This window comes from Melospiza melodia, chromosome 14, assembly GCF_035770615.1.
Source record: "Melospiza melodia melodia isolate bMelMel2 chromosome 14, bMelMel2.pri, whole genome shotgun sequence".
In the NCBI taxonomy this organism is placed as follows: Eukaryota; Metazoa; Chordata; class Aves; order Passeriformes; family Passerellidae; genus Melospiza; species Melospiza melodia.
Window position 1 is genome coordinate 6,596,116 of NC_086207.1, and position 14,906 is coordinate 6,611,021.

At 42.2% G+C, this 14,906-nt stretch overlaps 1 protein-coding gene across 4 annotated transcripts in view; it reads left to right on the forward strand.

Moving 5' to 3' along the window:
* Positions 1–14,906, forward strand: part of SLIT3 (slit guidance ligand 3) — a 491,085-nt gene that overhangs the window by 245,491 nt on the left and 230,688 nt on the right. For all 4 annotated transcript variants that reach the window (XM_063168563.1, XM_063168565.1, XM_063168564.1 and 1 more), the window contains one exon: positions 320–391. In XM_063168563.1, coding sequence (XP_063024633.1) covers positions 320–391 — 72 coding nt within the window. The remainder of the gene's footprint in view (positions 1–319; positions 392–14,906) is intronic.

Genomic DNA, 14,906 nt, shown 5'->3' on the forward strand with positions numbered 1-14,906 from the left:
TTCCAAGGCATGAGATTTGGCTGCAGGTACTCTGACAATGAACTATGGCATTGTGCCAGCATCACCATCACATTTGAGTGATGTTTGCTTGAAGTTCTGTCATTTGTATCAGGAATTCTGGAGGTTTTTGTTGGAGAGTCATTTCAGCTCATTCCACAGACCTCTGGAGGAGGGAAAATTGAAAACACCGTGTGGGTGTAACAAATCCAGCAACATCTCCTTTTCCAAGCACGTGGATGTTCCACTGGCTGATGCAGATTTGAGAAATGTGTTCTCTTCGTTAACACAATGGTTTTTTTTTTTCTGTTCTCTTATTCAGAGACCTGAGTGAAAACCAGATCAAAGGAATCCCTAGAAAGGCCTTTCGAGGAATCATTGATGTGAAGAACTTGTAAGTGACAACTTCATTAATATCTGTGCTGAAAACCTTTCTCCTCATTATATCTGGCTGTTGCTCTCAGTTTGGGTACCTTGTGCCCAGCTCTGTGCAGCACCAAAGGGACCCTGCAGGTTTTTGGCAGGGCTGATTTGGTCCTCATGCCTGTGAACACACATGGGCAGGTGTTGAGCTGAGGAAAAAGAACAGACTCACCCCTTCCTGCAGGACTGCCCTAGAGCAAGGTGTGCACAGGGAAAATTGCTGGTGGAGTTTGGGGATGGAATTGAAATGTTTTGCTTAGTTTAAGTTTTCTGTCCCATCACTTCTGTCAGAAATAAATGACAAACTGTGGCACTCAGGCATGGTGGTTGAGCACAAATATCAGAAAATGAAAAATGTAATGGGAGCAGTTGACTGCACAGGCTTTGACAGCTTGTATTTAAAATTAAAATAATTTATAAAAGCCTTTTAAGAGAGAAGACAGGCCTGTGGTTTTTGTGCTAATGAAGCCAGTCTGTCCTAGCCTTTTGCTGTAAGGTAGCCTCAAATATGTGTAAAGACTTTGAGCTGTGAATTTCCAGAGCTGCTGGAGGCTCTCACAGGTTATGTAACAGAAACCCCTTTTTGTGCTCACCCACACTGTAACCCACCCTTGGCTTTGTTGGAGTCAGCACGGGGTGAGCTGAGCAAGGAAACAACAGCCCCGGGCTCAGCAGGCTCAGGATTCCCTGGGACAGCCTGCAGCCACCCTCAGAAGCTTCTCAGAGCATTTCATTAGGGTTGGCACTGTGTTACCACAGCAGGAGCTGAAAACTGATCCCCACTGTGTTAAATATTGGAAGCACAGCATAAATGCTGTGGATGTCTTAAAATTGAGTGGAAGGAACAGCTAAAGGAGATCTGAAAAGAAAACCTCTTCTACAAACAGTCTTGCAGCATAGTTCTGTTTTCAGATCTTGCCCCAGTGAAATGCTGTCAGGCATGTGATGTGATCCCTGGGGCACCCTGAGAAAGGGCCAGGAGTTGGACTTGATGATCCTGATGGGATCCATCCCTTTAATCCTGTTACCATGGGTTTTACTTGCATTGTGTGATCTATAGGAACAATAGATGGTGTTTTGTTTCAGGAAATCAAACTTTGCCAGCTGTAATTCACTGTTGTTTTCTGACTTGATTTCAAATAACAAAGTTTGCATTCAGAGTTTGGGTCACCTCTGAGAAGGTGTCACACCCAGAACAGGTGTTCTGATTTATGCATCCACTCTCAGTGCAGAAGGATCCAGGGTTTCTCCTCTCCATGGGCTGGTACCAAGTGGCTGGAGTGCTTACAGGAACTGTGTAAATGTTGGGATTTCAAGCTTTAACAAAATCTTGTATCTGTCAACTTGGGCAGTATTGATTGTTTTGCTGTAAAAGACACAGTATCAGAAGTACTTCCCTGTAGCTCCAGTTTCTGACTTCTGTGAGCACTGAAGTTATCACAGAGTCATAAAATAATTCTGGTCTGGAGTGGTCATCCAGTCCAGCCTGCAGCTCAGCAGGAGCACAAAGCTTGGTGCTCTAACAGATTGCTGTTGGGAGCCACAAGTACTGGTTATTTAGATAAATAGCAGGGGAAGCAGACTGTTCACTCACATCTAGACATTCTTTCTTGATAGGAAATGCACAAATCCCGTGCCCAGAGTGGTCCATGGGACTGGTGCTTCCAGACACAGACAAGTGGATTGGGACTTGCAGGGAAAAACATGGCACAGTCTTGAGCCAGCTTGGGCTGGAAATACATTAAATTTTTTTCCAGAAATAGCTGTAAAGGTGTGATGCAAGCTGAACCAAGTCAATAGTCAAAAAGTCAATAGTCAAAGCTCTTTCAGCAGTGAGCTCAAAGATGCTGATTCCCATTGTCAGCCTGTGTTTGGCAGCCAGGTCTGTCCCCTCTGGGTCCCAGCAGTGACCATGGCAGTGAGCAGGGGAACGATCCTGTGCCTTGGGGTGCCAGCACCTGCCTGGTGACTGTGACACAAAGGTGCTGATGGCACAGCAGCAGGGTGGGCTGTTCCTGTGCTTATCACTTTGCAGATTTATTGTGCTGTCTCAGTGTTCTTCCACATTATAAAGTGTGTTTGTGAGGGAGCTTGGAGGCTTTGGGGCACAAGAAATAAAGCTACAAACTGTCATATACTCCCCAGCCCTTTCCATTTTATATTTAGAATTTGTATAGGGAAAGGCTGGCATGGAATGGTCTCTATTTTCATGGCTTGACCTTTAACATGGCCTCAGATTCTTCCAGGTTCTTCCAAAAGTGTCCCAATATTATGGCAAAAATAACAACTCTGGAGATACCATAATAGAGACATAGCAAGTGCTAGACCAGAGGAAAGTCTCCAGATTAATGCTGTTTAACAGCAGCTGGGAAAGCTTCCCTCAGGACAAAATGCAGAGTTGATGCAATGGACTGAGGCAGGGCATGAATTCCTTTTGGACTCCAGCTCTGAAACAGGCAGCCTGAGGGCTCAGTAGGAATTACAGTGTGAGAATTGCCCTGTCCCAGCATGGCCATGGCAGGGAGGGACACAGAGGCACAGGTTGTGTCCAGCTGCAGCAAAATGGTGTTAAAAATATTCTTCCAAAGGGGAAGGTGCTGCTGCATGTGTGAAGCAAGGAGAGTCTTTGGTGACGTCCCCTAAGCACCAGGGCTGCAGAGCTGGCTTGATGCAGGGGAAAAAATATTTAAAAAAAAAAAATTTAAATGATAGAGGGTGAAAAAAGTGTTATAAAAAGCATTGTTCCAAGATGTTTTTCACTGTCTTTCTTTTTAAACGGTAAAAGCTTTCTATCTTTTATCATTCTCTTAGCAGAACAGTGAGCCCAGGAAAATGGGCTTGGATTAGGGCTGTGCTGAAGAATTTTAAATGTCAAGGAGGCCAGTGTTTTTGCACAAGACAAAGCCAAAGCAGAGGCTGGAGTTTCTCAAACTCCTAAGTGGGGGAAGTTTCCTTGTGTGAATTATTTTCATATGAAGTGTTTTCTGCTGTTTGAGTACGAAAATCAAAGAATCTGCACACAAATAAATTAGTGAGTCTATTTCTAACTGAAATGTAGAAATAATTATACAGCTTTTAGAAAGTTTCATGAGCACATAATGCCCATTACCAGTAGTGAATTTATTTGGGAATTTGGCATAAACTGACACTTTGAACACATTGTGGAGAATGTGCATGAACTCAGCTCAGTGGCCCTAAGAGCTGAACAGGAGAGGGCAAGAGAGGGCCAGCCTGCAGAGCACACCTGTGTTCAATTTCTGTTACTTATTACTCAGAGAACAGGAAATGTTTCTTGCAGGAATCTAGCCTCAAGTAAGCACATTTATTTCAAGAATTAAAGTCTATGGGTTTGGGTCTCATTGAGCTTTGGGCTAACTCAGCGCTGTCAGCCGTGGCCTTCCATCATAAAAATATATAGAGCTGCTTCTTGGGTTTCTGCACGTTTCCCCTGCTCCTATCTCATCTTGGCATGCAGGGGATGGAGTGTTCCTCTGCTGAGGCATTCCTGCAGATGCTCAGCCCACCTCACTGAGGGCAGCCAGGATCCCAGCACAGGGATATACAGGGCTTGATGTTAGGCAGAAATTCCTCCCTGGGAGGGTGGGCAGCCCTGGCACAGGTGCCCAGAGCAGCTGTGGCTGCTCCTGGATCCCTGGCAGTGCCCAAGGCCAGGTTGGACGGGGCTTGGAGCAGCCTGGGATGGTGGACAGTGTCCCTGCCATGGCAGGGGGTGCAACAAGAGAATCTTTATGGTTCTTTCCACCCCAAACCACTCAATGAGTCCATGAATATCTCCCAGCCAGGGAATGGAAAACAGAAATCCATGTGCAGTGTGGATGCAGGGCAGAATGCCAGAGCAGCAGGGCAGAGGGGGAGCCACCCTGTGTGAGCATCACTCAGAGCTGGAGCCACACAGAACAACACAGGCACTGCTTTATCCATCGGGGTTCCTGCAGTTTCTTGTGCTTGAGTCACTGGAATTCGCTTCCATCCATATTCCCATATTCAGCTCCTGCCTTTTATCTCTCACAGGCTTTGGCTGTAAGGTTCTGTAGCACTGGGATTTAGGGAAAAATAAAAAAGAAGTTAACAGGTTCATGTGTCGTGATAATACAGGCTCATTGCATTTCTGTCTGAACACTCCTCAGCCTCACCTGAGATAACAGCTCCTATCACTGGACCTGCAAGAGGCTTTCCCTGCATCCTGGGGTCACTTAGCACATTGTGGGTAATATCCTCCTTGATAGCCCTAAAGGTTCTTGTGGAGGGAGAAATGAAGCATTTAGATTTATGTTTTTAAAAATACAGAAATACATCAGCACATATGTAACGTTTAACACTTCTGCAAGTCAGTACACATTTATTTTCCTAGTGGTTAAATTACCTCTGCAGTGGGGAGAATCAGAGCTCTGTGAGTACTGTAAAATATTGTTGTACCCATTAGTTTCAGTTCCTTATTTGTTAAATGGCTTTTCCTGGAAGATTCTGTTACTTTTTCTGCATACATCTACTATTAGCATCAATCTACAGAACTTTTACAAAAATTAAACATCTTGATTGCACATTCAGGTTTTGGAAAAAGCTGAACTTGCTCTTTACATTGAGAGGTATTTTGCATTCACCTACACAAAATATTAAAATGTTCCAATGTAATTTTTTTTAACTGTCACAGCCAGCTCTGCAGAGTATATTTGTAGCTTCTGCCATTCAGCCATAGGAAAAATTAAACATACCTGTCAAGTTAAACTAATGAATAAACTAATGAATAAAGGAAATAATGGTTGATTTGTGTGTAGCCATTTCACTAGAAGAAAGCAAGTGATTGTGAGTTATTTGCCATACATAAATATGCAGTAGATCTTAATGAAATGTTACACTACAAAACATAACTCCTTTAGTCTGGGTTCTCCAGGGAAGCTATTATCCAGAGCCCTCTGAAATTCCTGGCTGTAGTTGCTTGACATTTGTGTACAGTATTCAGTATTTCTCTTGCTGTTTGCAGTAAAATAAAACTAAAGGAGGAAGATAAACAGTTGGCCAGATTTTCCATTCTTTTGGTGTAAAATCTGGAATGAGCCTTCTGAAGCCAGTGGTTGGCCTCAAATAAAAGCAAAGAACTGCCTAGAGGAGAATTGATTATCTTGTATTGGGTTATGTATTTGCTTTTGTGTCTCCCAATGGGCTGAACAATATGTATCTATATTTGATGGTGTGCATTAACAGCTGAGTATGTTTTAAATAGGAATACTATTGTGAGGAATTTGGGGGTTTTTGTCCCTTTCCTGCTCGCTCTGTTTCCATCAGGAATGTCACAGCTGCTGCAGCCACAGCCAAGGGAAAGCCTGTTAGGAACATGGAGATGAAAACTTGAAAAGTATGTATTTTTATTTGATGGTGTGCATTAAAAGTATATTTTAAATAGGAATACATGAAAATTTTAAGGAAAGGATACGTTTCTATTATGGAACAGATTTCAGGTTGTTTTGACAAAGAGCTGGCTAAACAGGTCAGAGGCATGGAAAGAGGTATTTTGAATACTCATTGGAGACAAGCCTTTTGCACTCTTTAGGGGGCAAATAGATCACATTACTTCAACTGTATAAATTTGTAAATAATTTTCCTGCTCCTTGTCCATAAATTCACCCTGCACTCAATGTATTCCAACAGTGTATTCCTTTCTATTTCCTGTAATTGGTCTTCATTGTGATAGTGACCATAATGAATTCAAGAGAGATCTCTGTGGCCATCACATTTGCTAGAAATGTCATTGTCACGCAGCATTATTATAACAATAAAATAACAAGTTCCCAACTTACCACCTTCTATGGAGAAACACCACCTGCAGCGTCAGTTAATTTTATGAATACATTAGTTTGAGCTTTTGCCATCTGTTCTAGCCCTTATAAGAAATGCAAGGAGCATATATTTCACAATTAACTCATTAAAAGGATATGATTGATTGGAATGCACACACATGTTCCCCGCACCACGGTTAAGGTGAGATGGGCAGAACCAACCAAGCACTCAGAGTCGTAGCAGAGGACATTTTGTGAGGCAGAAGAGCTTCTCTCTTGACACCCTCAGCCACACACACAGGGCCAGCACATCAGGTGACACAGAGGGGTGACACAGAGGGGTGACACTGATTGCTTCATTGTTCTCCTGAGAGTTGTGGCCCAGCCCAACAGGGGCTCCCTTGTGGTTCTGCTCAGGCTGAGGTGTACACTAACCCTTGGTCTCGTCTCTCTTCTCTCTTCTCTTCTCTTCTCTTCTCTTCTCTTCTCTTCTCTTCTCTTCTCTTCTCTTCTCTTCTCTTCTCTTCTCTTCTCTTCTCTTCTCTTCTCTTCTCTTCTCTTCTCTTCTCTTCTCTTCTCTTCTCTTCTCTTCTCTTCTCTTCTCTTCTCTTCTCTTCTCTTCTCTTCTCTTCTCTTCTCTTCTCTTCTCTTCTCTTCTCTTCTCTTCTCTTCTCTTCTCTTCTCTTCTCTCTTCTCTTCCCTTCCCTTCCCTTCCCTTCCCTTCCCTTCCCCTCCCCTCCCCTCCCCTCCCCTCCCCTCCCCTCCCCTTCTCACTAACCTCTAAAATCTACCTGCCCTGATCTTTCTAAATATCTTCCCTTTTCTGTCTTATAGTAGCAATAAGAGAAAAAAGCAAGAAAGCTGAAATGGTGTGCAGGCTGGCTTTGTGCAGGCAGGAAGGTGGAGGGAGGATAACACTGATTAACACTGATAACACTGATAACCACTGCTCACCCCAAAACCATCCCATGAAAGGTTTAAACCTGGGCCATATTTGGTAGTGTGATCAGTCCCTACTTGTATTTTTTAAACACATTTGGGTTTGTGTAATCCCCTTTGTCTTGTCCCTTGCTAATAAATGAATTGTGGGGGTTTTGTCCCTTTCCTGCTCACCCTGGTTCCATCAGGAATGTCACAGGTTCTGCAGCCACAGCCAAGGGAAAGCCTGTTAGGAAGATGAGGATGAAAACTAGAAGTTTAATTCAGAAACTGCATTATTTTAATCACAGCTTTTTTCTCTGCCTCCAGTGAATCAGCAGAGGCTTTTTTCTCTCTGTGCTGCATTGGAGAGATGATGTGTTCATCATCATCAGCATCTTCCTCATGGTCTGTGGGAGCACAGGGTCCGTGCCCTGCCTGTGTCCTGTCCTTGGGTCCCTCCCCTTGCAGAAGAGTTTCGTGCAGGATGGCTGAGGGTGGGCAAGGGCTCTGGAACAAAAAGCTAATTCTGCATTTTTCTAGGATATGCTGCACAGAGCCAGTGTCTTCCGAGGAGCTGTGCTGAATAATGGTGCTTCCAGGCAGTTTATTGGAATTCCCATAAAATACTGGGGGGTTTAAGTGTTTTTACAGCCCTGAAACTTCTGTGTGTCTCTTTTTGACATCATAAGGAATAGTCATTATTCAGAATTACCATCTTGAGAAGAAAGTTTCATAGGATTTTTGCAACGTGTATGGATGCTAAGAGATACCAGCTCAGCAGTGATGTTGCTAGTGAGTGAGCCAGTTTGAGTCTTGATAGTGTATTTGTGTAAATGCTTGGCATTAGGGGTGTGTCAGTTTTCAGGGGGTGTTTTAGAAGGGTGTGAAGTGATAGGACAATGGGGAAAGGCTTTAAATGACAGAGAGCAGGTTTAGGTTGGAAATTAGGAAGAGTGTAAGAGCTGAAATGAGGGATGTGGGATTTCAGGAGCTCTCCAAAATGCAGTTTATTCCATCCAAGGTGTTCCATCAGCCCAGGGTTGTGGGTGACAGAGCCTGTGCTCACAGCTGTCAGCTCCAGCTGCAGGCAGGCCTGGAGACCCTTTGGTTTTGGTTACAATGCATTATAAACTTTTCTTTGCTGAGCATCTTAATACAGTAGAACCAATCTATACCTTAACTATTATCTATAGCCTATCATAACTACTATAATTACTATATTTTTGTTAGTATTCACCAATCACTAAAAGTCAGTACATTACAGTTTAAGCTAGAAGTTGTTTTTCATTTTTCTTGCAGGGGAAAATTCTGAGACCTTTTTCCTACTTGTAACTTTGCTGCCTTGTTTGCCTGTGCTCTCTTTCTGCTTGGTAAAGACATCTTCCTGTCTGAGGTGTGTTTATCCTTCACTCTAAGCCATAAAACCCCCTTCTAACTAACACACCCTTTGCCTCCTTGGTTATCCAGTAAGACTGGCTCAGCAATTCTTTTCTTCTATATCAAAACTTGCTTCCATCTCTATTCCTTCATCAAACTCCACATTTAAAAATCTTTCTGCTAAGCATCCAGTATCTGTGAGACTTTCTTGTCAAACTTTCACCCTTCCCAACAGAAGAGATTGTTCCCTGTGAGGGTGGGCAGGCCCTGGCACAGGGTGCCCAGAGCAGCTGTGGCAGTGCCCAAGGCCAGGCTGGACAGGGCTTGGAGCAGCCTGGGATGGTGGGAGGTGTCCCTGCCATGGCAGGGGTGGAATGAGATGAATGAGATGTCCCTTCCCACCCAAACTGTGCTGTAACTCTGTGATCCTTTGCTTCACGTGGTCCTCTGGAGGGTTTGGCCCAGCCTGCAGGAGGTTCCTGTGCTTTAGGACAGGAGTGTAAATGGGAACGCTGCTGTCTGCATTATTCCCAACAGCCTGGATGGCCCCCTGGGCCTCAGGGAGACGTGTGCACACTGAAACCCAGCAAAGGCTGCAGCACACCTGAGAAACACTGCTCACCCCAAAACCACCCCATGAAATGTTTAAACGTGGGCCATATTTGTTAGTGTGATCAGTCCCTACTAGTAATTTTTAAACACATTTGGGTTTGTGTAATCCCCTATCTCTTCTCCCTTGCTAATAAAGGAAACACCAGGTGGACAAACCAGCACAGCACGATCTTAAATCTGTTGAATGTGCTAAACCATGACTTGGACTTCATGTGAGATTGATTGCGCAGATTGGAAATGCACCACTGATTAATTTTTTTTTTATTTTTTAAATGAAAACATCTGCAGTAAGTAGGGTGGGTGTCTGCTCTGCTCTCTTGTCCACTTGCATTTCAGGAAGTGTTTGTTTTCATGGATGTCTGCAGTTGTGGGCTCAACTGGCCACAAGGGATCTGTCACTGACAACTTATTAAAAGCTGAACCATCACTCCTGGGGAACAGATTTCCTCACTGTAAAGGTTGTTTCCCCTTGAGTAAAATGTCAGATAAATAAAAAGCTGAAATATCTCTTAAGTGTGTTCCACTTATAAAATAGAAGTACATAAGCCAATGTAGTAGTGGAGGATGTATGTTTGGTGGCATTTAATATTTTTAAAATTTTTCATTTTTCTGAGCTAATCAGAGCTGACTGCCTCCATAATAAAGTTATTCATAATTCTGATTTACTCAATTCCTGTATCCTGGATATCCACTGCAGTATATATTGGGTTTAGTATTAATTTTTGGGCAAACCACAGATTTTTTTCATATTTCTTGTAGAAGTAAGACAACATCAATACCAATTGTTTTCTCCTTTTCTGGAAATGTATTTCAAACATTATTGAAAGCCTGCACTTTAATTGTTTATATGGTAAAGTCCTAATGCTGATGACAGGAAAGATGAAGTATCCCACACAGGCCTAAGTAATCTTTTCCATCTACTTCAAATTCTGTTCTGATCTTCCCTATGCTTTGTGTCTTGCATAATTTATTGCCTTGTCCAGCCTTGGAGGGGCTCCTCCTGCAGCCATCAGCAATGAGCTCTGTCAGTGGTCATTGGTGAGGTTTGAGGAGTGAATTGGATGTGCTGTGTCCCATCAGGAACACGACACAACTGGCACAGGGATGGGAATCCAAAGGATTTTTCAGGAGACTGAAGAAGTCCAGCCTTTGTGTGTCAGAACCTCAGGCTTGGTGGTCACTTTTACAATTTCTCTTCCATTAGGTAAAATATGAGAGTCTGGAAGTTTAAATTGTATATAACTCACTTACCTAAATGGGACATTGGTGGAATTTTTTAAACAAGATCACAAGCTCCAGGCCCAGAGTTTGATAAAAGAAAACCTCATCCCAAATCCTGAATGGGCCCCATTATCTGGGGTTTGAAATCTGCTACAAAAAGTCAGGGTGACTACTGCTATTTCCAGAGATTACTTATCTGCTTACTTATTTCACTGAGCTCTGCTTGCTGCTTTCTGGGCTGGTTATTCTTTTATCCTAATGAAGCACAGATACATTCTGATGCAGCACCCATTGCTGCAGCACTGCCTTTGTATGAAGAGTAATGAATAGCAGATTTGGCTCTTTTCTGTTTTAATAGACTTACAAGAGTCTCTCTGACAGAAACAAACTCCAGAAAATACCTTGATTTAAAAACAGGCTATGTGGTATCCTTACTGTCCTTTTGATATAAAACTTGATTAAAATGGGATGTGACATCGGTTGAAAAAGTATGAAATCAAATTTTCTTTATTACGTACGTGTTTAGGCTAACCTATGCCTACAGTTTATCTTTGTGTAATTTATGCTGTCTTTGTGCCATGCCTTAATTTTGAATACATTTGTTGAAGATTTCCTGTAGCATTCATCTACGATTGTCAAAAGGAAGTTTTATTCTAAAAAAAGAGATAGTACTGGTTTTAATTATGAATATAAATAGCTTCATAACCAGAGTGAACTCTGAATTTACATCATTTTTATGATAGCCACACCATTCCAGGTTTATTGATTTTGTCATTTTCTTCATTACATTTAATGCAAACCTTTTGTATGAAATTATTCTGGTGCTGTGCTGGCCAGGGAGAGGTCAGCGTGTGCAGTCTCTAGCCAAAACAGCACAGCAATATCATTTCAGTGCAGACTCCATGGACAAAGGGGGGTTGTAAATACTGTCCACCAGCAGAACAAAGTTTGCCTTTTCCACTTGACCTTCCCAGCTGGACGAAGTTAAAACCACAGCTTGAGTTGTCTTTTTTTTCCACTCTTCTTTTCTCTCCCCCTGTGCTTGGCTTCAGCTCTTTGGTCAGTGTGACAAACGCCTGTCACTGGGGAGGAAAAGGAGTTTGGGGTGGGTTTGGGCAGAGCCCGGAGGTGCCAAGCTGTGCTGGGAATGCCAGGGCAGCTCCAGTTCTGTGCCCATGGGGATTCCCAAGGGAGAGGGAGATGGTTTGCAGCAGAGCTGATCTCCTGCTCAGCAGCTCTTCTCGAGAGCCACTTGCTGTTTCCTTTCAAGGCAGAGACACCCCAGGGTCTCCAGGTGTTTTCCCATCTCACTGGGATTAAATTCTGATATTTGATTTTGTGAAGAGGTAACTGTGCCTGATTTGCTGTGCTTTTTAAGGAGTCCCTTAAAAAAGGAGGGGAGATGAATCTCAGTGATCTCCAAGGTCCTTTCCAACCCAAGCCATTGTGTGATTGTATGAATAAAACCTCTTGATTTCGTAATTCATACTGCATCACTTTCTCCAGATAACACAATTATTCTTTTTGATCTAACTTAATTTTTAAAAGTGGTACAAACACTATGCAAAACAGGTGAGTAAATGGACCCTTGTTTTCCCAGAAGGCAATGCCTTAGGCTCAAAAATTAATTTCAGTAATTGATTGGGGGACCAGATTTCCTGCACCACTCTTCCTTGACCACAAAATGAGATGGATGTCCCCCTGCTTTTGACCCCAACTCTCACCTCAGCTGCAGCTTTCTGAGTGAGAGCAGAGCTCTCTATTTCAAACAAGCCTGTGCAGCTTCTTGCCACATTTAGAGCCCAGAAGGGAATGATTGCATTTCTCATTCAGTGATTCACTCTGCTCCATGACTTTGCTATCCTGCAGTTTGGTGGCTCCATGAGATAAAGTGTAGAAAAACAAAGCCACCTGCAATTCAATTCAATACAAAATTGATATGCCTTGAAAGGAAAATATTAAACTGTCATGGTATAACTGTAGTGTAGAGTTTTTACACAAATTGTTTTTATATGAACATATGCTCACTGTGTTTGTACAGCAAGGGATGTTACACAGTCCTTTTAAACAGCTCAATTGCTGCATCACTTGAAAATGTCCTCAAAAGAAGCTCAGGTCATGTAAATCCTGCATGGACATTAAGAAAATCCTTTGGAGGATCTTCATTTTATTAAAAAAAAAACACCAGTGTTTTTGCTTGCATCTGCAGTGTTTTCTTCCTGTATAAAATAAGGATCTAAATCTGAGCAAAGCACAGGGGGAATTCTCAGGCACTCAGATATCTGCTATGAGATTAACAGAAATAAAGTTGATTATCTAGGTGCAAATCTGAGAATGGCTTTAGTATAATAGCTTTGAGGTAGGCAAGAATAAAACCCCTTTTGTTTAAGACCAGATGACACAGGGGGAGCGGAGGCAGCAGCAGTGCAAAAGGCTGGGAGATGATGGTCTCATTTGTACAGCTGATTTCTGCTGCTGAATATCATTTCCCTCCACTCTTTTTTTTCCTACCAAAGGCCTGTGGGATCTAATTTTGCTTTTGTTTACCCTTTGGTAGTCCCATAAATGTCAAAGAAACAAATGAGAGAATTCCATCTTCATGAGGAAGTAACCTCTGCTCCAGTCTTTTGTGGGTTTTTTTAAAGCTCTTTTTGGAGTTATTTTTCCAACCCATTGAGCAGCACAGTAGCACTGTGGTAATGTGCATACACAGCTTGTCCAAGGTGCATTTTCACACTTAGGATTCTTCTTCCTTTCTCTTGTTCGACTAGGGAAAACAAGGGGGTTTGGAATTGTTCATTTGAAGGAACAGCAGAGTTTCACGAATGAACAATCAATATTATTTCCCTATATAAATTCTGCATCAATATCCTGTCAATCACAAGTTGCTTATAAGGCAGTCATGATACCTGAATACTGGAATATAGAGTGGTGTATAAAAAAACCCTCAGAAAAGCCCCAACCCAAAACCAAACCTCCCAACCCTAGAATTTAACTCATTTAAAGAGGTAATGGCCTGTATAAAACTGTGGTGTGGTGCACAAGAAATCTTAAGGCAAATGATTTACATTAAGATGCCCATAAGCAGTTCTTGCTGCATTTCCATGATCCCAGCATAAAGCATCCTGCAGAACAGGGCTCTCTCATACACATCAAAAATGGCATTTTGTGGCATGGGGTGGGAAATGGAGCTTTCTGCTGTGAAAATTACCTTTAGAAATGAGATTGACTTTTTCCCCCTTTTTTTTGTGTGACCCTTCAGTAGCCTTATATGTGAGTTTCACCCTTGAACTTACTTTATTTAGTATTTAATTTATATGCTTAAACTCGGGTCATATGCAGCAACAGCTATTGATTAGGTCCTGCTTTTAAGCCCAGTCTTAGAGGGAAGATGACTGCTGCAAAGAGGTCAAGTGGTTTGCCTGGAATAATTCACTGAGTAAGAGGGACTCACAATTATCTGAGCCATTTGAGCAGGGGGTTGTTGTTGGGGGTGGATTTTTGGTTTGGTTTTAGCTCTGTGCCTGCAGCTCTCACTGATTTTCAGAGATGTGGAGCTCTCCCTTGCTGAGGAGCAGCTGAAAACATAATTAAGGGTTAATGATCAGGCAGGGGGGGAGCAGCCAGCCCTTCACAATAAGCTGGGCAGCAAGCAGAGCTCTCAGGACAGGGACTGAGAAGGATGGGAGAAATGTCCTGTGAAGCCAATTGTTCAGGTATCCTCTTTACCTACTTACAAAAAAAAAAAAAAAAAAAAAAAAAAGGGGCAGGGCTTTTTTCTGGCTGTTTTATTTCAGTGCTGCCACGTCTCAGTATGAATGAGGTTTTTGAGGTTTTGTCTGAAGGGTCAGGTGAGGTAACTGGTGTGATCTTGTGATCCGAACCTGCTGCCTGCTCTTGCTTGGGAGTCCAACTTTTCTTGCATGTGGCTCCTTTTTGTCACAACAGCACTGGCAGAGGAAGCAGGTGTCTCTTTATGAATGTATTTATGGACTAATGTCAGGACAAAATACCCATAAATATACATCACCTAGCAAGGAAATTTCAAATCCATCTGGATAGATTAATTTTTAAGATTCTTTGATAGTGGCTTCAGGTTTGTAAGGCTTGTATCCTTATTCAGTGACTAGTGATTAAGTGTGAATGAACATTTCAGAATGTAAGCATTTATATTTAAGAAATGACAATGTCTAGGATTACTTGAAAGTTGTTTTAATGATTTCAAAAGGCAATACTTTTCTTAAAAAAAATTTAAAAGTAAAAGTTGCAGAGAAAAATATTGAAGTCTGTACCTTCAAGGAAATTCTGTACATAAACCTACCTCTACAGTATTTTCTGTTGATATCAAAGTGCAAAAAATATTTAATAATACTAACCTTATGTCTAACAGTAAGCCATCTTCTATCCATATTTTTCTTTTCAAATTGGGCATGCAGTTATCTCGGGATGCTGTTTTTACCAGTTTCTGATGAAATAATTCTTTCACACTTAGATTCATTACAAGTCCTGCATTTATAGATAAAGTAGAGAGTTTTAAGTCGCTGAAATCTCCTGCAAGAT